This window comes from Hemitrygon akajei, chromosome 1, assembly GCF_048418815.1.
Source record: "Hemitrygon akajei chromosome 1, sHemAka1.3, whole genome shotgun sequence".
Classification (NCBI taxonomy): domain Eukaryota; kingdom Metazoa; phylum Chordata; class Chondrichthyes; order Myliobatiformes; family Dasyatidae; genus Hemitrygon; species Hemitrygon akajei.
This window is the reverse complement of record NC_133124.1, coordinates 11,547,621-11,573,030: the sequence shown is the minus strand read 5'-3', so window position 1 is coordinate 11,573,030 and position 25,410 is coordinate 11,547,621. Positions and strand designations below refer to the sequence as shown.

At 42.3% G+C, this 25,410-nt stretch overlaps 1 protein-coding gene across 2 annotated transcripts in view; it reads left to right on the top strand.

Moving 5' to 3' along the window:
* Nucleotides 1–25,410, top strand: part of LOC140718789 (transcriptional activator GLI3-like) — a 426,621-nt gene that overhangs the window by 373,130 nt on the left and 28,081 nt on the right. For both annotated transcript variants that reach the window (XM_073032982.1, XM_073033058.1), the window contains exons 9-10: nucleotides 2,044–2,157; nucleotides 8,945–9,085. In XM_073032982.1, coding sequence (XP_072889083.1) covers nucleotides 2,044–2,157; nucleotides 8,945–9,085 — 255 coding nt within the window. The remainder of the gene's footprint in view (nucleotides 1–2,043; nucleotides 2,158–8,944; nucleotides 9,086–25,410) is intronic.

Sequence of the window (25,410 nt, the reverse complement as noted above, 5' to 3'; positions counted from 1 at the left end):
TGGGGATTTCCTTGGTTGTGGTGGATGACGTGACTTCTTCCACGTTTTGTCATCCCTTCGCTCTTACCTTAACAGATAATTCAGAAACGTGGCCAATTCAAAGGATTATGTTAAACCACATTAATGCACAGAAATAGGAACCAATGTTTGCATAGTGTTTACTTTATTCTTTATGTTGTTTGAGAATAGTTCTGCAAGGAATTAGAATCAGGTTATTTTAATCACTGTCTTATATGACATGAACACAAGCGATTCTGCAGATGCTGGAAATCCAGAGCAACATACACATAATGATGGAGGAACTCTACTGAGTCCATGGAGGGAATAAACAGTGGAGATTTTGGGCTGAGTCCTTTCATCCTCTCCATGGACACTGCCTGACTCGCTGAGTTCTTCCAGCACTTCGTGCGTTACTCCCAGATGACATGAAATTTGTACAGTACAGTACAAAGCCATAAAAGTTACTATAAATTATAAAATGAACAAATAGTCTCAAAAGAAGGAATAATGAGGTAGTGTTCATGGGTTCATGGACCATTCAGAAATCTGATGATGGAGGGAAGAAGTTGTTCCTGAATTGTTGAGTGTGAATCTGCAGGCTCCTGTACCTCCTCCCTGATGAGGACATGTACCATTTAGAAATTTGCCAGAGTCTTTGGCAACGTACCAATTCTCCTCCAATTCCTAATGAAGTAGAGCCTCTGCCTTCATGATTGCTTTAATGTGTTGGCTTCAAGACCAATCCTCCAAGATGTCGAAGAAACTTAAAGGTGCTCACCCTTTCCACCATTGGCTCCTCGATGAGGGCTGGTGTGTGTTCCTTCGACTTCCCTTTCCTTAAGTCCACAACCAGTTGAGTTGCAACACCACTCAAGTAGCTATCCGTCATCTTGCTGTATGCCTCCTTATCACCATACCGCTTTGAAGTGATAGCGCTGTTCAGTGTACTATGGTTATTGAAATCCAACTTGAGTTGTATACAGCAGATCAGGCAGCATCTATGAAGAGGGGTAAACATTCAATGCTATGAGCCGAGGACTGAAAATGAAGGGGAAAGGAGCCAGAATAAGAGAGTTGTTGGGGGTGGGGGAGGAGGGAGGAAAGAGTAGAAGCTGGTAGGTGATAGGTAAGACCAAATGAGGGTGAAGGTGGGTAGGAGAGGAGAGATGAACTGAAGAGTTGTGAAGGGAAAGGTGGAAGAGGTAAAGGGGTGAAGAAGGAATCTGGTAGGAGAGGGGACAATAGGAAAAGGGGAAGGAGGGGAACCAGAGGGAGGTGATGGGCAGGTGAGGAGAAGAGAAGTGATAAGAGGGAAGCAGAAAGGGGGATGGAAGCCTCATTTGCCTGGGTCACCTCCAACCTGATGGCATGAATGGTAGTTTCTGTAACTTAGGGTAATTTCTCCCTCCTCCCCTTGTCCTGGCCTCCTGAGTATTCCCAGTCGCTACATTTCATGGTTTGCTAATCATGACAGAAGTAGGCCAGATACATTTTCAATTCAAGGAGCAGGAGCAGAGACCATAAACAGAGGGACATATGGATCTGTGTGGGCCGATGGTTTCTCAATGGATCAGAGACAGGTTTTATTTATTTATTGAGATACAGTGTGGAATGGGAACTAGCCAGCCCTTTGAGCCATGCTGCCCAGCGATCCCCCATTTAATCTTGGCCTACTCACAAGACAATTTACAATGACCAATTAACCCACCAACTGGTACTAGTTTGGAATGTGGGAGGAAACCAGAGCACATGGAGGAAACCCACACAGTCACGGGGAGAATGTACAAACTCTTTCAGGCAGTGTCGGGAATTGAACTTGGGTCACTGGTAAAGTAAGGTGGTGCGTTAACCACTTCACTACCTGTGACACCCCATTCTTTGGTACCTCAGGCTTCATTGTGCTTCTTCACAGAAGCTCCCTGACCTGCTGAGTTGCTCCAGCATTTTGTGTGTGTTGCTCCAGATTTCCAGCATCTGCAGAACCTCTCCTGCACACGACTGGATTGTGTTCAATCACGTCTGAAGTTTCTCACGTCTTTCTAGAGTAAGCCAACCAGTGAGTCGGCGGTGAGCAGCACTGGCGACCCAATGCAAAACAAGCGCTCGCGGATTAAAGCTGACGAGGAGCTGCCGAGCCCAGGCGGAGGGAGCGAGCAGGTACAGCGACGACTTCATTAATCAGCACCCCCACCACACCACCTCGCAGCAGATGCATTCTATAATACATGCAACTTCCATCAGAGTGCTCAGGGACCAATTACAGAAACGGTCTTGTCCTTCATGTTGTTTGCTTTCCTTGTAATACGAAGGTGATTAAGTATAGAATTTAAATTTGTAGTGCAGCTTCGAGAGGTACCTCGGATACGCTGAGGTGATCTTGCCACTTTCGGTGTAAGTCATCGTGGCCTTGAATCTGAAATGAATTTGCAATTCAAGTGGATCTTTATAACAAGAAATAGAACAGCCGCTCATGCAAATATTTAAGTCACCATTGTAATCAGTCCAGAAGGAGAACGGAACATTGTATGGTGTGGTGGTTGTCCTGTGTTCGAAGATGGCAGGAGACCTGAGCGCAAGATTTTTTAAAGTGGAAAAGCCATTGCACTGGGGCAGTTCCAATCTCTCCACCTCATAAGTCTGAGTCAGGTATGAACAAGCGCCACAGTCTGGGGTCTTCCTTGGGTGCAGTGGATGACCATGATATCTTCTGTGCCTTGTCACACACCTTTGCTCTCCACAGAGTGCGGCAAAACCACCTTCCTGGCCGCTGGTCTCACTGTAGGTCTGCCCAGTCCGCCAGAGCCGACTTTGCCCACTCAGGCAGGCATGTGCTATCTCACTGGGGTATGAGGTCTGCCAGCTACCCTCACCTGGTTTAGTCCTCCTGCCGAAGCGGTGTACTGGGATGCGGCCGCTGTTGCACGCAGACAGCTACTTGGAGCCGCAGGTGTGAGCTGAAAGTCCGGAGGGAAGCAACGGTGAGTGAACTGTCCCAGAATGGACACAAGAAACCCTTTGGCCGGAGGTGATGCCCCTCTCTGGACACCCCATACACCCCATCTAGAACATTACAGCACAGCATAAGCCCCTCAGTCCACAATGTTGTGCTGACCTTTTAACCTACCCTAAGATCAATCTAACCCATCCCTCCATAGCCCTTCATTTTTCTATCATCCGTGTGCCTATCCAAGAGTTTCTTAAACATCCCTCATTCATCTGCCTCTACTACCACTCCTGGCTGCCCATTCCATGCACCCACCACCCTCTTTGTAAAGGAATGAAACTCCGACATACACCCCCCACACAAGACTTTCTTCCAGTTACCTTAAAATTATGCCAATTTTGCACCCTGGGAAAAAGTCTCTGGTTTGTCCACTTGGTCTAGGCCTCTTGTGCACCTCTATCAAGTCACCTCTCATCCTCCTTCAGTCCAAAGAGAAAAGCCCTAGTTTACTCAAGCACATAAGCCATGCTCTCTAATTCAAGCAGCACTTCTGAAGCCTCTCTAAAGTTTCCACCTCCTTCCTATAAAGAGGTGACCAGAAACAAACGCAATTTTACGAGTGTGGTCTAATCAACCGAAGGCATGCTCTCTAATCCCGGCAGCATCCTGGTAAATCTTCTCTGCACCCTCTCTAAAGCTTCCACATCCTTCCTATAAAGAGGTGATGAGAACTGGACACAATATTCCAAGTGCAGTCCTATTATTGCCTTGGGTCCAAAACATTGCTAGATAAATGAGTTTTGGAATTTGGAATTATTGCCTTGGATGGTGCCTAGATTAGAGAGCATGCCTTATGAGGAAAAGTTGAGCGATCGAGCTCTTGTCACTTTGGAGTGAAGGAGGATGTGAGGTGACTTGATAAGAGGTGTATAAGATGATAAGAGGCATAGACGGAGTGGACAGACAGAGCTTGTCACAGGGCAGAAATGGCTAATACATGGTAATTGGAGGAAAGTACAGGGAAGGATGTCAGAAGTAGGTTATTTACACAGAGACAGGTGTGTGGAACACCCTGCCAGGGGCAGAGTGGTAGAGGTATATACATTAGGAACATTGAAGAAGCTATTAGGTAGGCACATGGATGATAGGAAAATGGCGGGCTGAGATTGATCTTAGAGTGGGTTAGAAGTTCAACACCATGGGCCAAATGGCCTGTACTGCTGTAGTGTTCAAAGTTCTATACATTAAATGAACATTTTCCAGTTTAAAAATCTTTCAAAGTGATTTTTCTTCAATGGTGTGCTAAGATCTGAAAAGCAGACCACCACTAACTCCCCAGTTAGATGGCTACTCTTTTATTTTTAGAATAGCTTGCTTATATTTAGAAATTTTGGCTGATTCTGTAAACTGCCTCCTGTGATGTCTTTTTCAAAAAAAGATTGTTCCCGGTTATCATCAGCTGTTACCTCCAGCTACACATTAATCAACTCTGTGCAGTCTTCTGGAGTGTATGATGTTGTTTTGTGGCAGAGAATATTTTATTTTTATGCAATAATTTGAACATGTTTGTCATCAGCTTTCACAAATGAAACATGAAGGTTTAACTTTTACAATAGTTTACATTGCACACAGATCTTATAACCTCACAGGAAATGGTCCTCAAGCAGTTCCCTCAGACCCTACAAGCTTCCCGCTCCCATATGAAACACATTTGTAGTTTTTGAAAAGAAATAAAAGACAGCCCAAGGCAATGTGGACACACACTATGAATTCCTGGGAGCTGCTTTCTTGAACACCTTCACTCCATCCGGAACACACAGAATTTCCCAGTGGCCAGCCATTTCAATTCCCACTCCGACATGCCTGTCCATGGCTTCCTGTACTGACATGATGGGACCACACTCCGGCTGGAGGAACAACATCTCGTGTTCCTTCTGGGTAGTCTCCAACCTGATGAGCATCACTTTCTCCAACTTCTGGTAAATTCTCCCCCTTCCCCTTCTCTCGTTTTCCACTCCCCACTCTGGTTCCCCTCTCATCTCTTCTTTTCTCCTCACCTATCACCTCCCTCTGGTCCTATCCTATCAGATTCCCCCTTCTCCAGCCTTTTCTCTTTTTGACCAATTGACTTCCCAGCTCTGTACTTTGCCTCTCCCTCCTCCGGGTTTCATCTATCACCTACCATCTTACACTTCTTCCTCCCCTCGCCCCCAACTTCTTACCCTGATTTCTCATCTCTTTTGATGAGTCCTGATGAAGGGTTTCAGCCTGAAACATCTACTGTACTTATTTCCATTGGTGCTGCGTGGCCTGCTGAGTTCCTCCAGCACTGTGCGTGTGTTGCTTGGATTTCCAGCATCTGCAGATTTTCTAACTTGTGATTCAACCACCCTCTGGTGCCCCTCTTCCTTCCCTTTCTCCCATGGTCCACTCTCTCCTTTCAGATTTTTTCTTCTTTAGCTCAGCCCTTTACCTTTTTCCTTCAATCACATCCCAGCTTCTTTATTCCCCACTTCCCCACCCACCTACCTTCCTCCTTTCTTATTCTCACCTATCCTCTGCCAGCTTGTGCTCCTTCCCTTCCCCCCACCTTCTTGTTCTGGCTTTTTCTCCCTTCATTTTCAGTCCAGATGAAGGGTGTTTACACGAAACATGGACTCTTTTTTCCTCTCAATAGATGCTGCTGAGTTCCTCCAGTATTTTGTGTTGCTCTGGATTACCAACATCTGCAGATTCCCTCTTGTACATGCTATGAAGCAGGGTAAGAGAGTGAAAATTGCTCTTGGAGTGCAGAGGACCAAAGTAAACTGGTAGCTTCTAGCAGACGCACGCTGAGACAGAGGGACGGATGTTCAGCTTTGCTGTTGTTGAGGTGTTGTGAGATAGTTATCTGTGATGTGCTGAAATCGATGCACATAGAAAAGCGCACCACAGAATCAGGCTCTTTGGTTTACCCAGTCCGTGCCGAATGATTTAAACTGCCTACACCCATCAACTTGCACTGGGACCATAGCCCTCCACATACCTATCCAGACTTCAAGCTTGCATGCACCACTAGCACAGGCAGCTTGTTCCACACTCTCATGACCCTCTGCGTGAAGAAGTTTTCCTTCATGCTCAACTTAAACTTTTCACCTTTCACCCTTAACCCATGACCTCTAGTTGTAGTCTCACCCATCCCCAGTGGAAAAAGCCTGCTCGCATTTACCGTATCAATACCCGTCATAATTTTGAATACCTCTATCAAATCTTCTTTCAATCTGCTACGTTCCAAGGAACTCTTCCCCCTTTCCAGGTTTCACCTATCACTTATCGCCTTGTACTTCTTCCTCCCCCCCCCCCCCCCCACCCACCCACCTTTTTGCTCTGACTTCCCTTTTTTTCCCCAGTCCTGATGAAGGGTCTCGGCTCAAAACATCGACTGTTTACTCTTTTCCATAGATACTGCCTGGCCTGATGATCTCCTCCAGCATTTTGTGTGTGTATTGCTCGGATTTCCAGCATCTGCAGATTTTGTCATCAAAGTCCTAATCTTATATTCATCTTTCCTATAGTTCCTGTAGGTATAAGTTAATGCAGTTGATTTTAATACTACTTTCCGTTCCCATTCTGACATTAGACCATAAGACATGGGAGCAGAATTGGGCCATTTGGCCCACCAAGTTTGTTCCGTCATTCAATCATGGTTGATCCTTTTTTCCCCTCCTCAGCCCCATTTCTGACCTTCTCCCCGTAACCTTTGTTGCCATGTCCCATCAAGAACCAATCACTCTCTGCCATAAATACACCTAACGACCTGGCCTGCGCAGCTACCTGTGATAATAAATTCCACAAATTCACCACCCTCTGACTAAAGAAATTTCTCTGCATCTCTGTTTTAAATCAATGCCCCTCTATCCTGAGGGCCCTCTTGTCCTAGACTCCCCCACCATGGGAAGCATCCTTTCCACATCTACTCTGTCTAGGCTTTTCAACATTCAAAAGGCTTCAATGAGATCCCCCTCGTCTTTCTAAATTCCAGCAAGTACAGACGCAGAGCTATCAAACATTCCTCGTATGATAACCCTTTCATTCCCAGAATAATCCTTGTGAACATCCTCTGAACCCTCTCCAATGCCAGCACATCTTTTCTTAGATGAGGAGCCCAAAACCGTTCACAATACTCAAGGTGAGGCCTCACCAGTGCCTTATAAAGCCTCAGCAATACATCCCTGCTCTTGTATTCTAGACCTCTCAAAATAAAAGCTAACATTGCATTTGCCTTCCTCACTACTGACTCCACTTGCAAGTTAACCTTTAGGGGGTTCTGCACAAGGACTCCCAAATCCCTTTGCATCTCAGATTTTTGGATTTTCTCCCTGTATAGAAAATAGTCTACACATTTATTTCTACTACTAAAGTGCATGACCATGCATTTTCTAACAGTGTATTTCATTTGCCACTTTCTTGCCCATTCTCCTAATCTAAGTCCTACCTGTTTCTTCAACACTACCTGCCCCTCCACAAATCTTGATATCATCTGCAAACCTGGAAACAAAGCCATCTATTCCATCATCTAGATCATTTATATACAACATAAAAAGAAGTGATCCCAGCACCGACCCCTGTGGTCACTGGCAGCCAACCAGGAAAGGATCCTTTTATTCCCACTGTCACGTACCCCGTGACCGGGTTAAAGACCAGCAGAAATGGAAAACACTCTGGAGTCTGGTATTACTATAAACTAATAGTGTTTATTAGTAACTAAGCAATACAGTAATATAAGTGCAAATATATTGAACAGGTGAGCAATGATATATGTGTGTGTGGAAATAGGAACAAAACTAGGCTCTTTCATACCTAGGGGTAAATGGATACAGTCTTATAATGATGGAGAGAGTTCAGTTCAGTTCGAGGTAGTTGGTTGAGTGACGTTGGAGAGAGAGAGAGGTGAGAGGTGAACTGTCGCCGTCAATCTTCCCGTTGTCTTCCGAAGTCCTGTTGTGGTCACCGACTATGACCATAGCACGTACGACCATTCTTCAGTGGTGGAATTATCTCCCAGGCGAGGGTGGACACACAAATATCTCCCCACCGGTCGCACCTTTTCACACTGCGAGCCATTGATCAATTTCCCCGAATCGATCCTCCAAAACCCCCTCCTTCCTGTAGGTGCAGCAAAGCTCATTCAGTGTCCGCACTGTGTGTCTCATGGTGTGTCCTGGTGTGTCTGTCTGTGTAACAGCGGACCTGGCTTTTTATCTCCACACGTTGGACACCAGCTGTCCATCAACCTGCTCCGCCCACCGCTTTCCGCAGAAACTCTACAAACAGGCAAGTGACCTCGGATAAAGGTAAACAATCAGCAGAGGAACCATAACATCATCCTTTCAAGCAGTTTCTGTCACTCTCTCTCATTGCGCTGGACGCCTCCCTCTCTCTCTCTTAATATCAGTAAGTTTTGGAATCAGGTGATTGACCTTGGATGCTGCCTGGATCAGAGAGCATGTCTTATGAGGAAAGTTTAAGCAATCTAGGGACTTTCTCTTTGGAACAAAGGTGGATGAGAGGTGACTTGATAAGGGTGTACAAGATGATAAGAGGCGTAGGTCAAGCAGACAGTCAGGGACTTTCTTCCCAGGATGGAAATGGCTAATATCAGGGTTCAGTAATTCTCAAGTGATTGGAGGAAAGTTTTGCGGGGATGTCAGAGGTAAATTCTTTACATAGAGAGTGGTGGTAGAGGTAGGTACATGAGGGACATTTAAGAATCTCTTAGACAGCCACATGGATGATAAAAAAATGGAGGGCTATGTAGGAGGGAAGGGTTAGATTGGTCTTAGGGTAGGTTAAAAGGTCGGTAGAATACCACGGGCTAAAGGGCCTGTACTGTGCTGTAGTGTACACTGTTGTCTCCATCAATTGTACATGCCCTGTCTAACATTGCACCCTCTCTAAAGGTGACCAGAACTGATAGCAATATTCATGAGTTCAATTCAAAACTGGATTTCTCTACCACAGGAGCAGCCGGAAGGAATGACACTGGTCAAAGAGGAGGTGGATAAAGATGAAAGCAAACAAGAGCCGGAAGTCATTTATGAAACCAACTGCCACTGGGAAGGATGTACACGGGAATTCGACACACAGGAGCAGTTAGTCCACGTAAGTAGTCAAAGCCAGGAATGCTCATGTTTCTCTACCAGAACTTGTGAAGGTCAGATTTTTGTTTTGACTTCAAAACATCGTGCACTCAATGGCCACATTTTTGGGCACATCTGTACACCTGCTCATTAATGCAAATATCTAATCAGCCAATCAGGTGGCTGCAACTCGATGCATAAAAGCATGCAGACATGGTCAAGAGGTTCAGTTGTTGATCAGACCAAATATTAGCATGGAGAAGAAACAATATCTAAATGACTTTGATCAGGAGTGACTGTTGTGCCAGATGGGTTGTTTAAGTATCTCAGAGAATGGTGCAAGAACAAAATAACATCAGAGCGGCAGTTCTGTGGGTGGAATGCCTTGTTAGGGAGAGAGGTCAAAGGAGAATGGCCAGACTTGTTCAAAGTGACAGGAAGGCAACAGTAACTCAAATAACCACCCGTTACGACAGTGGCATGTAGAAAAGCATCTCTGAATGCACAACATATCGAACTTTGAAGAGGATGGGCTGCAACAGCAGAAGTTCATGACATAGACTGAGTGGCACTTTACAGAAAGTAATTAATAAAGTGGCTTCTGAGTATATTTCTCAACCCAGAACTTTGTAAAATAGTGCAATTATTATTTATTGCTGGTTACTAAATGGCTAAAAGCTTGACCAAGTTTGTTATTTAAGTTCAAGGCTATTGTCATTCACCCATACACATGTACTGTGTACAGCTAAACAAAGCATCATTCCTCTGGGGCCACAATACAAAACACACTACATGTAGTCTCACTTCGCACATAAGGTTATGATCCAGCACATACAGTCACAAAATAATTTTAATATCAGCACATGCTAAAAAGGATGCCTGTGTTTTGGATTGTGTAAATGAAAATAATCTGCTCAATAAGGCCATTTTCATCTAAATTTTTTAAAGTGTTCTCGAGATTTATAAGTGTTTCTAACCATAACATAGAAAAAGTGCTCCAGTTCTAACTCCAATGAGGTGGAATTTTTTAGCCAGAGGGTGGTGAATCTGAGGAATTTATTGCCACAGACAGCTGTGGAGGACAAGAGCTTGGGTATATCTCAAGCTGAGGCTGATAGTTTCCTGATTAGTCAGGGCATCAAAGGTTACGGGCAGAAGGCACGAGAATAGGGTTGAGAGGGATGAATCAGTCATGAAGCAGAGCGGAAGGACTGAATGGCCTAATTCTGCTCCAATGTCTTACGGTGTTTATACATGGGAACTAAACGGCTGCAAACTCGATGACTACAAACATCTGAGCCAAAAGCAAGCCGCCGTCAAAAGCTCAACAAAAAAAGAATCTCGTGTTTTGGATTGTAGAAATGAAAATGTCAGTCTTTCCAATCAGGAAACAAAGGACATTTTCATCTAAAATTTTGTCATTCCTAAAACTGTGCCAAAGCTTTTGAAGTGTGAAAGAAAAAAACACTTTAGTTCTTGATGATGCATTGCATTCTAAGTCCATTCTAATGTTTGAAACCAACATATTACTTGTCCTAACTACTCTGCATTGGCATCCTGTATCTTTTAGAATTGATTTTTAAAGTTCTCTTACTTGTTTTTAAAACTCTGCATGGTCTGGGACCGGAGAACATCACAAAATCGTTTTTGTTTTATAATCCTGCTTGAGCTCTCAGATCTTCTTCATTGGTCTCTTAAATTTAAACAATCTCCCTCAAAAGACAATTGGCAGGTCAGCTTTTTTGAACTCTGCTCCTGAACTGTGGAACTCAATACCTAAAACTGTAAAGGACTCAGTTGACACTTTTAAACAACAGCTCAAAATCTATTTACGTACTTAATCTTGTTTTTAACTAGCATCTTTCTTTTATTTTCATGTCTGTACTATATTCCATTGACAGTGACTTTGAACTTTGGCGTTTGTATGAACAGTGCTCTGCAATACAGTACTGTGCAAAAGTCTAAGGTCTCTCACTCTCCCTCTCTCTCTCACACACACACACACACACACACACACACACACACACACACACACACACACACACACACACACACACACACACACACACACACACACACACACACACACACACACAATGATCAACCTGGGGGCAGGGGGAGGGAAATCATGATTGGGAAAAGGGAAAGGGAGAGGGGAGGGAGTGGAAAGCACCAAAAAGACATTCTGTAATGATCAATAAACCAATTGTTTGGAATTGAATGACCTTGCCTGGTGTTTCAGGGCTGGGTGTGTTTGCACCTGTGTCAACAGCAACCCCCCCCCCCAACTATCCTTGGCACTCCTCTGCTCTCTGTCCCACACCCCTCCTGCAGCACTCTAGCCTCACCATTCCCAACATCCTTTGCTCCCACAAGATTCACAAAGTCGCTCTTCTCTCCATGTTGACACATATAGTACTGTGCAAACATCTTAGGCACTCTAGCTACACGTGTCTTTGAGACTTTTGCACAGTACTGTATGATATTGTGGTTGTTATTATTAATTATTCTGTTTAGATTTCTATCACAGCATGTAAATGAGTCTTTGGAAGCCATGGATAATGACGACGACCATGGAGTATTTACTTTTCTTGACCACTTGGTAGTTTTGATCATAGTGAACTCCATCATTGTCTTCCAACAATTCTCTTCCTTTGTTCATTTTAGTGGGTCTGTTCTAGCTTTATATTGCAAATTCCATCTAATTGGGATAAATCGGGACCAGTACATTTTGGCCCAATTAAGTGGCTGCCCCAATCAGCCTAAGCTTCATGGAAGTAGTTAAAAAGGTATTAAAAAGTCAAATTACTGTTTAATTAAGTAAAAAATTATGTATTTAAATGAAATACAGAGCAAATTAGAACACTATCAATACCACTGCAGTACTGTAAAATTGTGTATTATTTCCTAATAGTTCTTGACAGAGGAGTTAATGTTACAACGGAGAAGGTGCTCAAAAAGCTGAGAGATCGAAAGGTACATAAGTCACCTGGACCAGATGAACTGCACCCTAGGGTTCTGAAAGAGGTAGCAGTAGAGATTGTGGAGGCATTAGTAATGATCTTTCAAGAATTATTGGACTGTGGCATGGTTCTGGAGGACTGGCAAATTGCAAATATCACTCCACTCTTTAAGAAAAGAGGGAAACAGCAGAAAGGATATGATAGACCAGTTAGCCTGACCTCAGTGGTTGGGAAGATATTGGAGTCAATTGTTAAGGATGAGGTTATAGAGTACTTAGTGACACAGGACGAGGTAGGACAAAATCAGCAATGTTTCCTTAAGGGAAAATTTTGCTTGATGAACCTGTTGGAATTCTTTGAGGAGATTACAAGCAGGATAGATAAAGGGGATGCAGTGGATATTGTATATTTGGACCTTCGGAAGGCCTTTGACAAGGTGCCACACGTGAGGCTGCTTACCAGGTTAAGAGTCCATGGTATTACAGGGAAGTTACTAACATGGTTAGAACATTGGCTGATTGGTAGGAGGCAGTGAGTGGGAATAAAAGGATCCTTGTCAGGTTGGCTGCCAGTGACTAGTGGTGTTCCTCAGGGGTCGGTGTTGCGACTGCTTCTTTTTATGATGAGAATTAATGATTTAGATGATAGAATAGATGGCTTTGTTGCCAAGTTTGCAGATGATATGAAGGTTGGTGGAGGGGCAGGTAGAGTTAAGGAAACAGGAAGACTGCAGAAGGAGATTAAGAGAACAGACAAGAGAGTGGCAAATGAAATACAACACTGGAAAATACATGGTTATGCACTTTGGTAGTAGAAATAAATGTGCAGACTATTTTCCATATGGGGAGAAAAATCAAAAATCTGAGATGCAAAGGGACTTGGGAGTCCGTGTGCAGAACAACCCTAAGGTTAACTTGCAGGTTGAGTTGGTGGTGAGGAAGGCAAATGCAATGTATGAATTCATTTCACGAGGACTTGAATACAAGATCAGGGATGTAATGCTGAGGCTTTATAAGACTCTGGTGAGGCCTCACCTTAAATATTCTGAACAGTTTTGGGCTCCTTGTCTATGAAAAGATGTGCTGGCATTGGAGAGGGCTCTGAGGAGATTCACAAGGATGATTCCAACAATGAAAGGGTTATCATATGAGGAACGTTTGATGGCTCTGGGTCTGTACTTGCTGGAATTTAGAAGGATGAGGGGGGGATCTCATTGAAACCTTTTGAATGTTGAAAGGGTTACACAGAGTAGATGTGGAAAGGATGTTCTCAGGGTGGGGGAGTCTAGGATAAGAGGGTACACCCTCAGGATAGAGGAGCATCCATTTAAAACAAAGATGTGGAGAAATTTCTTGTTACCACAGGCAGCTGTGGAGGCCAGGTCGTTGGGTGTATTTAAGGTGGAGTTTGATAGCTTTTTGATTGGTCACAGCATCAAAGGTTAAGGGGAGAAGGCTGGGGAGTGGGGCTGAGGAGGGACAAAAAGAGGATCAGCTATGATTGAATGGTGGAGTAGAGTTGATAGGCCAAATGGCCAAATTCTGCTCCTATGTCTTATGGTCTAAGTACACTGCTGTGTTCTTTTGATTGACTAAATGAACAAAATCAGTGCAGCCAAACTAGTGAAGATAACGGACTATCTTCGTACATTCTCCAAATCTTCATTTTCACTGTAATCTTCAAGATTATTATGGATACCTACACATCCTTCACAGTGCCTAACTTGTTGAAGTAGTGAAATTGTTTTATTTTCACTCCCAGCCATTTCTGGCATCTTCAAGCCTGAATACTTGAAACCACAGTGAGGAAAACAGTTCTGACTTGTCTGACTGCTTATTCCTCACCGACTAACAGTGATAAAAATCACTGCACTGCTTTTTGAACAGGAGCACACACATCTGATGCTATTTAAAAACTGTTCACTTTAAGCACGGTGTAGTGTCTAATGGCCACGCAACTGATACTAATTAGAAACTGTTCAGCAATAACATCGTGCCGCAAACTTGCGTCACGGTGTCTCTTATAAACAAAGGGAGTCCCGGCTATTGTCTCGATTAACTTTTGTTCTTTAAGAGTTGCCCCAAATAAATGGCTGTCCCAATCAACTGATTACCCAATTAACCAGACTATTGTATATTCAAATACAATATACAATATTCAAATCTATTGTATATTGTAACCAATTGTATATTCAAATCTAAGCAGGTCATCTCAGCAGTAGCATCTCTTTCGGTTTACATAAGACCATAAGATATAGGAGCAGAATTAGGCCATTTGGCCCATCACTTACAACACAGTGATTTATAGCATTCTGTTGTGTAACGGTTAACGTGACGTTATTACAGCTCAGGGTGTCCTGAATTCAGAGTTCAATTCCGGTGCCATTCTGTAATGAGTCTCTGTACATCCTCTCCATGGAATGCGTGGGCTTTGATTGGGTCCTCCGGTTCCCTCCCACAGTTCAGAGATGTACCTGGTAGGTCAACTGGTCATTGTAAATTGTCCCATGATTAGGTTGGGGCTTATCGGTTTTGTCGGGGGCTGCTCGAAGGGCCGGAAGGGCCTACTCCTCATCGCGTCACTAAAAAATAAATAAACAAATCTCCCGATGTCTCCAGTAGGGAGGCTTTAGCCTCCAGTTAGCCATTCCATCTAGTTACCCAGCTGTTGACAGAAGCTGGATACCAGAGAAACATGCAATCTTAACAATTTCACATTTTGGTTTAGTGACAGACATAACACCATTTCACTGTTTTCTTTTGTTAATTTGCTTTTCTTTTCCGATCCTGTCCTTCAGCCTGCCCCTCTGTATATCCGTCTTTACTTTCAGCCTGCCTCCCCGAAGCTCCCTCAGCATTGCATCCTTTCTTTTATATTCTAGTCCTCTTGAAATGAATGCTAACATTGCATTTGATATTGTTCTCTGGAATGGGACTGCTGACTGCATTTCAAAGTCTTTTGTTAAAGGTTTTCAGCAATCTTGACAACTCCTGCCCCTGGTGGCGCTCCTTCTAAACGGTCCTGTTGAAATGTCAGAGCTGTTGAACTGCGGAGCAGAGGCAACATGTGTTTCATATTTAGTCAAATCACAGCCTGCTGATGGAAACACAAGAACTCTTCTCATGATTGCGTGCCAGAGCAGACTCATTTACATCGAGAAACTTGTGTTGCATTTCGAGAGTTAAACAGTAAGCTGAATGTTTCAAGGATTTAATTGAAGTCTTGTCAGTGTTTTAGCTTACGTTGAGAGCATCTGTATGGCAGCTGGAGAGGTTTCTCATCCCTCTGAGGCTCAAATACTAACTCAGTAAAATAATGCTCAGCCTTTACAGATAGCGTAAAACCATTACAGTGCCAGTGACCTGGGTTCAATTCCCACCGCTGTCTGTAAGGAGTTGCTAAGTTCTGCCTGAGACCGCATAGGTTTCCTCCAGCTACTCTGGTTTCTTCCCACTTTTCAAAAATGTACGGGGTTAGTAGGTTAAATGGTCACATGGGTGACCATTTGGACAGAGCAGGTTCAGTGGGCCAGTAGGGCCTGTTACTGTGCTGTATCTCTGAATAAATAAATAAGTAATAAACTAATGCTTAGATACCACTGGACAACAAAGATTTTGCTTCCTCAGAACTCCTGGGTGTATCTTATGGATTTCGAGCTGTTGACCAAGAAAATCGCCATGAAATTTCCCTATCATGCACCATTTTTTTGAAGTTGCCTATATTTGTCATTTCAACTCATTATTCAAGTCAGAATAGTTGATGCCAAGATTGGTTGGTCCGCAAATCATAAAAGAGAATCAGTGACAGGAATTTCAAAGAACTTCTAGTGAAACCGGAGAAACTCACATGGAAGGCATTCAAGGATGTAGTAGAAAACTCTTTTGGTAACCACAAGAGCACCAAACTACAAACGTTTGTACGTGCAGCTGGTTGACAATGTGCTTCAAGCATACAAAACCATGAAGTGCAACACATCACTAAAGATTCATTTTCTGCATTCCCATTTAGACTTCTTCCCTGCAAATCTTGGCACTGTCAGTAACAAACAAGGTGAAAGGTTTCACCAGGATATTGTGGTCATAGAGAAATGGTATCATAGAGAAATGGAATCCATCATTGCTGGCTGATCATTGTTGGACACTTAAGTGAGAAGCCTCAGACACTGAGTACAAATGAAAATCATCACAAAACATTTTTAGCTTGGTTGAACTATTGCAAAGCTTCTGCAACATTATGAAATTAAACACATTATATTCAATGACAGTTAAATTCTTGTTTCTCCAGATTCCTTAGTGGTGCGACCAGTCTGATATTATATTTGTGTTCAGCTTCAAAAGGTCGATCCTAAACAAAGAAAATTTCTGAGGAAGCAACACTTTCAAAAACATTTGTTTTCTGGTTTAAGTTGATACATAAACTACAAGGCAGAAGTTGGACGTAAATAATTAGAATCTCAAATTTGATGCCGCCTAGAGAGAGTGGGCCACTGTTTCTGTTTATTATATTTCTGGTAGAGATTTTTAGTGAACACTATCAGTTATTATTCTCTAGACAGTAATGCATTACCTGACTGAGTAGACGTCATTGCCCAAATTCACTGATCTTATTTCTGGCCATCGTCGTGCTAGTAGAGCGACGAAGAAAATCTGCTGTGACTTGTAATCATGGAACTGCCTTCTCCTCCAGCACTGTAGGTTATTACTGTGAACACGGTAGCGTAGTGGTTAGCACAATGCTTTACAGTTCTTGCGACCAGGTTGAATTTCCGACCTGCCTGTACGTTCTCTCCGTGACCATGTGGGTTTCCTCCCACTGTCCAAAGACATACCTGTTGGTACGTTAATTGGTCATTGTAAACTGTCTCATAATTAGTTTAGGGTTAAATCAGGGCTTGTTGGGCGATGTGGCTCAAAGGGCACGTACTGCACTGTATCTCAATAAATTTTTAAAAATCTTACAAACACTGTATTTCATCAAAACTTTCCCTTTTTATAGCATTCCCAGTTTAGTTTTCTTTTATATCTTCTTCCTTTCAACTCAACATCTTCCACTAAACTAACTGTTAGAGCAACAGAGTCATAGCACAGAAGCAGGCCCTTGGCCACCTAGTCCATGTAGAACTATTACTCTGCCTCGTCCTGCACCTCAGACCATAGCCCTCCACATTCAAATTTAACTTCCACACTCACACCACCCTCTGAGTGAAGAAGATCCCCCCTCACGTTCCCCTTAAACATTTCACCTCTAACCCTTAACCCATGACCTCTAGTTGTAGTCTCACCCAATCTCAGTGGAAAATGCCTGCTTGCATTTACCCTATCTATACCCTTCGTAATACTGGATACCTCTATCAAATCTCCCATTGTTGTCCTACACGCCAGGGAATGAAGTTCTAACCTATTCAACCTTTCCCTATAACTCAGGTCTTCTAGTCCCTGCAACCTTTCAACTGCTCTTTCAGCCTGCTACTATAGTCCTCCTGGTGCCACAAGATATCACTTTAATGCCATTTTAGCTCATATTCCCTTTTCAAGTTTCAGTAATGGTCGTCAATATTAGTTATCTGGTTGTTGTTTGAATGGTGATGTCAGGTACAGTAGTTATATACTCAGTGCAATCAGATTCAGATTCAGATTCAGTTTATTGTCATTTAGAAACCACAAATGCAATGCATTAAAAAATGAGACAATGTTCCCCCAGAATGATATCACAAAAGCATATGACAAAACAGACAACACTAGAAAATCCACATAACGTTTCATTAAGTCTATCAAAGTGTGTTCCTAAAATTAAATCAAGAATAAAAGGTAAAAGGTTTTTCAAGGGTTCATATTTCCTACCAATGCTGCCATTTGGTAATATTATAAAAATAATAGATTTTTTCCCTCCTGGCTGTGTTTATTGGCTCTATACTCAGTGGCCACTTTATTAGGTACACCTGTACACCTGCTTGTTAATGCAAATATCTAATCAGCTAATCATGTAGCCGCAACTCAGTGCATCTATAGCATGCGGACGCGGTCAAGAGGTTCAGTTGCTGTTCAGACCAAACATCAGCATGGGGAAGAAATGTGATCTACGAGACTTTGGCAGTGAAATGATTGTTGGTGCCAGATGGAGTGGTTTGAGTATCTTAGTATCTGCGGATCTCCTGGGATGTTCATGCACAACAGTCTCTAGAATTTACAGAGAATGGTGCGAGAAAAAAAAAAATACAGCGAACGGCAGTTCTGTGGGTGAAAATGGCTGGTTAATGAGAGAGGTCAGAGGTGTATGGCCAGACTGGTTCAAGCTGACAGGAAGGCGACAGTAACTCAAGTAACCACGTATTATAATGGTGATGTGCAATAGAGCATCTCTGAATGCACAACATGTAGAAGCTTGAAGTGGATGGGCTACAGCAGCAGAAGACGACAAACATAGAGTCAGTTGCTACTTTAGTAGGAGCAAGACGTACCTAATAATGTGGCCGCTAAGTGTAGATTGGGACTGAAGCAGTGAGTTTCTTGTTCTGAATGAGCGACTCTCTCTTTGTTGATAACAACAAAATAGACTTTCAATCACTGTTCCATATTTATTCACTTGTGGTTTCACTGGAAGCATTTATTTTATTGTCGCATCTTACCGAGATGAGTGATAAAAATCCCATTTAAATGAGTGGCGAATTTGCATTACATCGCGTTAAGAGGCTCTTGGTCACTCGAGGGTCACTCAGTGATGGTGACTGTACGGCTACGGCTTTCCATTTTAGTCTGGGAGTGACATTGCTGTCTTGCAGAATATTTATGAAAACAATGCATCTACATGTACAAGTGCCGTGCCCTACAGAACGGCTGAGATCCTATATTCAGCAGCAGAAGATAAAAGTTGTCATTCGAAAATGAAAGCCGGTTCTCCCTCCTTGTGTTCAGGCAAGATAAACTGCAGTGGAGTTTGAGCACCGTTTCTGCTTTGCTCCTGGCAGGGACGTTAATTGGTATAATGCAGATTTTTTTTTTGATCAGCACGGATTATTCCAGTTATCTTTCCTCAGTATCGTAGTTTGTGATGAGAAAGCCTTTGGTGAAACACTGATGTCGTGTTTCCAAGTAAAGCAGTGTAGCGATTGACATCTGAAAGAAAGGGTCTGATTTACCAGCGTTTAATTGATAACATTGAGGGGTAAGTAATAATCCAGGCCAAACTGATTTGCGAAATTGCTTAAAATGCAGACTCTTTGTGATTACATTATTTAAACCTATTCAGGCAACTGGAGAGTCTTTGTTCATCTTCTGAGATACTTGGGGTATTTTGACTGTTAAATCTATCGCATGCTTATAGAGTGGTTAGGAGATAAACTGGTAGGGTAAAGATTAATAACCAGTTGCACTTCCATCACTGCCTGCTTGTCGATTTTCTGGGATTGGGCTGTCTGTTCAGTATGAAAATTATTGATTAAATAAAACTTGTTATTAGGCCAGGGTGTGATCCATAATCACAAACAGAGTGGACATCCTTCTTCCCAAGCGAGACTTGTGCATCAAAACCTTCCTCAATATTTCATGTCAACTGTTCTATTCACTTTGCGTAGACTCTGGGCTGGATTTATTGAGTATGCCCACAAGAAAATGAATCTCAGAGTTGTATATGGTGACGTATGTGAACTTTGATGATAAATTTACTTTGCTTAGAGAGAAATGCACCATCTGATTCTGTCTGCATAGGTTTTGTTCTCTCTAAAAAGATTCAAAGTACATTTATTATCAAAATATTTATACAGAATACAGCTCTGAGATTCATGCTCCCGCAGGCAATCATAAAACAAGGAAACACAGTGGAACTCATTCAAGAAAACATTGAACACCCGACACGCGAAAAAAAGATCAAATTCCGCAATCTGCTAAAAGTGTGCGAACAATGCATAGAATAACAAACATCAAACCAGTAGTATTCAGTTTAGTTCAGTTCAACGGCGCAATGCTAGCCAATGCAGGGCGAAAGGCTGTTTCTCGCCGTAGCACCCCAGTCCATATTGATCACCCTGATCGTACCGCTCAGAAACTGCGGAAAAAAAAAAGGGTAACCAGAATCCAGGAACACATGCAACAGTGAACCTCAAAGTCCCCCAAAACAAGCCCACTGCCACGCCAGTCAATCCTGGCAATGTGGATCCCAAAACTCCCGCACTTTCCTCTGACAGCAGCTCACAAGAGCGAGAGGAGGGCTGGTCCCACCTCCATGAACGCTGTGTCAGCAAGTCTTCCTTAACCCTACCGGGCAAGACGTGGATCTGTCGCATATCTATCGTGGATCACTGTTCATTGCAGGAAATCTCCCTTTCAAATGCCTTTTCCTCGCTTCATCACTGAGTTGTTGTTGACTGGGAACATTCATTCAAAGTTCAAAGTAAATTTATAATCAAAGTACTTACAATCCCCCTTTTTTAGGCTTTTTCGAGGTACTAGACAGGGCTGTCCTTTAAGTCCTTTATTATTTGATATTGCCCTGGCGCCCTTGGCAATTGCTATTCGTGATTCACCTAATATATTTGGTATTATTCGTGGGAATGGGACACATAAAATATCATTATATGCAGATAACCTGTTGTTATATATTTCTAACCCAGAGAAATTCATTCCTGCGGTAATAACTCTACTTGCCCAGTTTAGTAGTTTTTCTGGGTATAAATTGAATCTTGATAAGAGTGTGTCCATTAAATATGCAAATCCCTATTTATAAACAATCACCATTTAGATTGGCTACTGATTATTTTACTTATTTGGGAGTTAAAATTACTAAGGAGTATAAGGATATATTTAAAGTTAATTTTTTACTGTCTTTATCTTTGACCAGTAGAATTAATGCTATTAAGATGTTTATTTTACCTAAATTTCTGTATCTATTTCAGTCAGTATCAATTTTTGTTCCTAAATCTTTTTTTGATACTATCAATTCTAAAATTTCTTCATATATATGGCAATATAGAAATCCCAGGTTAAGTAAGAAATATTTACAGAAATCAAAAAAGGAAGGCGGTTTGGCTCTGCCGAATCTTAGATTTTATTACTGGGCAATTAATATTCAATATTTAACGTTTTGGACACAAGAGATGGATGAAACTAAAACTCCACGATGGATGAATCTCGAGCGGGAGTCTGTACAGGGGTTTTCATTGGCTTCTATTCTAGGAGCTGGGCTTCCCTTTGTATTTACTAAACTGAATAAACAAATGACTAATCCAATAGTTAAACATACAATACGAATATGGTTTCAATTTCGTAAATTTTTTGGATTGAATAAATTTATCCTGTCAACCTCTATTATATTTAACTTTTTTTCCAACCAACTAGAATTGATCAAACCTTTTTGTTGTGGAAAACAAAAGGAATACCATGTTTTCGTGATTTATTTATGGATGATTGTTTTATGTCTTTTGAACAGTTGTCTAATAAATATAATTTGCCTAGATCACACTTTTTCAGATATTTACAGATTAGAAACTTTCTGAATGCTACTTTATCTACTTTTCCGATATCACATCCAATCGAAGTTACAGAAATCTTTTTGGGTTTAAACCCCTTTCAGAAGAGTTTAATAGCAATTATTTATGATTTGATTACGAAAATACATCAAGGTACTTATGATAAAATTAAGAATGAGTGGGAAAGAGAACTTCAAATTTCTTTATCTACAGAGGAATGGGAGAAAATTCTTAAACTAGTTAATACTTCTTCAACGTGTGCCAGACATGCTTTGATACAATTTAAGGTGATTCATAGCGCTCATATGTCCAAGGATAAGTTAGTACGTTTTTACCGTCATATAAACCCTGTTTGTGATAAATGTAATTCTGAAGTAGCTTCTTTGACACATACCGTATGTTCTGGTCGTGCCCTCTGTTAAGAAAATATTGGAAAGATATTTTTGATATTATTTCAGTAGTTCTGTGTGTTGATTTAAAACCTCATCCTATCACTGCAATCTTTGGACTACCAGTGATAGAGTCTAGTCATTTATCCTCATCAGCTTGTCGTTTAATTGCTTTCATGACAATAATAGCCAGAAGATTGATTTTATATAAATGGAAAGATTCCAATCCCCCTACCACATTTCAATGGTTTTCCCAAACGATTGCATGTTTAAATTTGGAAAAGATTAGGAGCAGTACTGCGGACCCCTCAGTTAAATTTGAAGGAACTTGGAAGCCATTTATTCAATATTTTCATATGATATACGTTGACCCTTTCTGAATCCTTTTCTTCAGTAATTTTTTTTTATGGATAGAGGAGCGGAGTTAAACGACAAAATATGATTTTAACTGATGAATTATGGCAGCCCAATCTTTCTTTGTTTTTTTTTAGATTAGTTTGTTTTAGTTTTTTTTTCTCTTTTTCCTTTTTTTTTACAATTATAATTATCTTTTTCATGGTTAATTACTAAGAGATTGGGAGTTAGACTCCATTTGTTACTTGGAATATGTGTTTTTACTAGTTAACCATTATTAATGTATTCCTGATCTCTATGTATTAGTATTAATATTGTTTATTGAAACTTAATAAAAAGATTGAAAAAGAAAGAAAGTACTTACATGTCACCATGTACCATCTTGAGATTCATTTTGTTACAGGCATTCAGAGTAGAACAAGGAAATATAAGTGAATCAATGAACACAGGCTGACAAATAATTAGTGTGCAAAAGAAGACAAACTGCAATTTTAAAATAATAAATAGATAGATAGATAGATAAATAAATAAATAATGCTGATAATATGACACACAAAATGCTGAAGGAACTCAGCAGGTCAGGCAGGATCTATGAAGAAGAACAAAGAGCTGACGTTTCAGGCCAGGCCCCTTCATCGGGACTGGAAATGAAGCAGGCAGAAGCCAGAACAGGATGGTGGAGGAAGGGGATGGGTACCAGCTGGCAGGTACCCAGCTGAGACCAGGTGAGAGGGAGGTTGAATGGGTAGGGGAGGAGTTTGAATTGAGAACCTAGAAGGTGATAGGTGGAAAAGGTAATGGTCTGAAGAAGAAGCAATCTGATAGGAGAGAAGAGTGGACCATGGGAGAAAGGGAAGGAGGAGGGACACCAGAGGGAGGCGATGGGCAGGTGAGGAGACGGGAAGGGATGAAACTGGAGCCAGAATAGGAGATAGAAAAAGAGAGAAAGTGGGTGGAGAGGAGCAAAATGATCAGAAGTTAAAGAAATCAGTGTTCATCCCATCAGGTTGGAGGCTACCCACACAGACTATGAGCTGCACAAAATGTGCTGCAGATGATGGAACTCCAAAGCAACACACACAAAATGCTGACAGAACTCAGCAGGTCAGGCAGAATCTATGGAAGGGAATAAACGGTCAATGTTTTGGGCTGAGACCCTTCATCACGACTGGAAAGAAAGGGAGAAGAAACCAGAATTAAAAGGTGGGGGGTGGGGAAGGAGGACAAGCTAGAACATAGCAGGTGAAGCCAGGCAGGTGGGGAGTGGGATGAAGTAAGAAGTTGGGAGGTGATAGGTGGAAAAGGTAAAGGGCTGAAGAAGAAGGAATCTGATAGGAGAGGAGAGTGGAAGGTGAAGAGAAGAGGTAAGAGGGGGCCAGAGTGGGAATTGAAGAAGTAAGGGGGAGCAAGAAATTTACTGGAAGTTGGAGAAATCGATGTTCATGCCATCAGGTTGGAGGCTACAGAATATGAGCTTCTCCAACCTGAGAGTGACCTCAGCATGGCATTGGAGTAGGTCATGGACTGACATGTCAGAATGGGAATGGAGTTTGGAACTAAAATGGTTGGTCATCAGGAAATCCTGCTTTTTGCGGATGGAGTGAAGGTGCTCAACAAAGTGGTCCCAAATCTACGTTGGGTCTCGCCGGTATAGAGGAGGCCATGTTGGAGGGTGCCAGATACAGTAGACAATTCCAACAGACTCGCAGATGAAGTGTTGCCTCACCTGGAAGGACTCTTTGGGGCCTGAATGGAGGTGAAAGGGCAGGCGTGGTACTTTTTCCACTTGCACGGATAAATGCTCGGAGGGAGATTAGTGGGGAGGGACAAATGGAGAAGGAGTCACAGAGGGAGTGATCCCTACAGAAAGCAGAGTGTGGGTGGGGGGGGGGGAAGGTAAAGATGTGTTTGGATTCTGCTGAGGGCGGTGGAAATTGCGGAGAATGATTCACTAGATGCGGAGTCTCAAGGGGTGTGGGCAGAAGCCTGGGAAATGGAGTTGATGCGGGTGAGGGCAGCATCAGTGTTGGAGAATTCCACTCCCCTTTCCCTCTTCTGCAATTTCCTTTCATTCTTTGACAGATCTTTTTCCTCTGGGCTGTGTTGACTAACTACTCTCAGTGGTCACTTTATTAGGCACACCTGTACACCTGCTCGCATCTAATCAGCCAATCATGCGGCAGCAACTCAATGCATAAAAGCATGCAGACGTGGTCAAGAGGTGCAGTTGTTGTTCAGACCAAACGTCAGAATGGGGAAGAAATGTGATCTAAGTGACTTTGACCGTGGAATGATTGTTGGTGCCAGACAGGGTGGTTTGAGTATCTCAGAAACTGCTGATCTCCTGGGATTTTCATGCACAACAGTCTGTAGAGTTCACAGAGAATGGTGTGAAAAGTAAAGAGTAGGTCTGTGGGCAAAATGCTTTGTTTGTGAGAGGGGTCAGAGGAGAATGACCAGACTGGTTCTAACTCACAGGAAGGGAACAGTAACTCAAACAACCACATGTTACAATGCTGGTGGGCAGAAGAGCATCTTGAACCTTGAAGTGGATGGGCTACAGCAGCAGAAGACCACAAACGTACACTCAATGGCCAAATTGTCAGGTATATGAGGTTCCTGATAAAGTGGCCACTGGGTTTATGCATACTTTAATAATAAATTTACTTTGAACTTTGAACAATCTGTTATCAACTTACTTAATATTTAAAAGTCTCTGTTTCAATTCTAATACAGTGGATTCTGATTAATTGTGCCTATTTGGGCCAACTATAAAAGTAGAAAAGCTAATTGTGAAAATATCCAGGATTTCTTTCATTTATTTGGGACAGTATGCCGCTGAATTAGAGCAGGAGACAGTTGCTGAGCAGAGTCTAACCAGCATCAGTCACGTGCACTTGTGTGGCTGCTAGACGCTACATCATGCTTAGAGTGAACAGTTTTTAAATAGCGTGGTTCCATGTGTTTGTGTTCAAATAGCAGTGACCTTTGTCACTGATAGTTGGCGAGAAATAAGCATGAAGATGTTTTGCTCACTGCGGTTTCAAGCATTCAGGCTTGGCGGTTCCAGAAACGGCTGGGAGTGAGAATGAAACGATTTCTCTACTTCAACAAGTTAGGAACTACGAAGAATTTGAAGGTATCGGCAATCATCTTGAATGAAAAAGAAGATCTGGAGGAT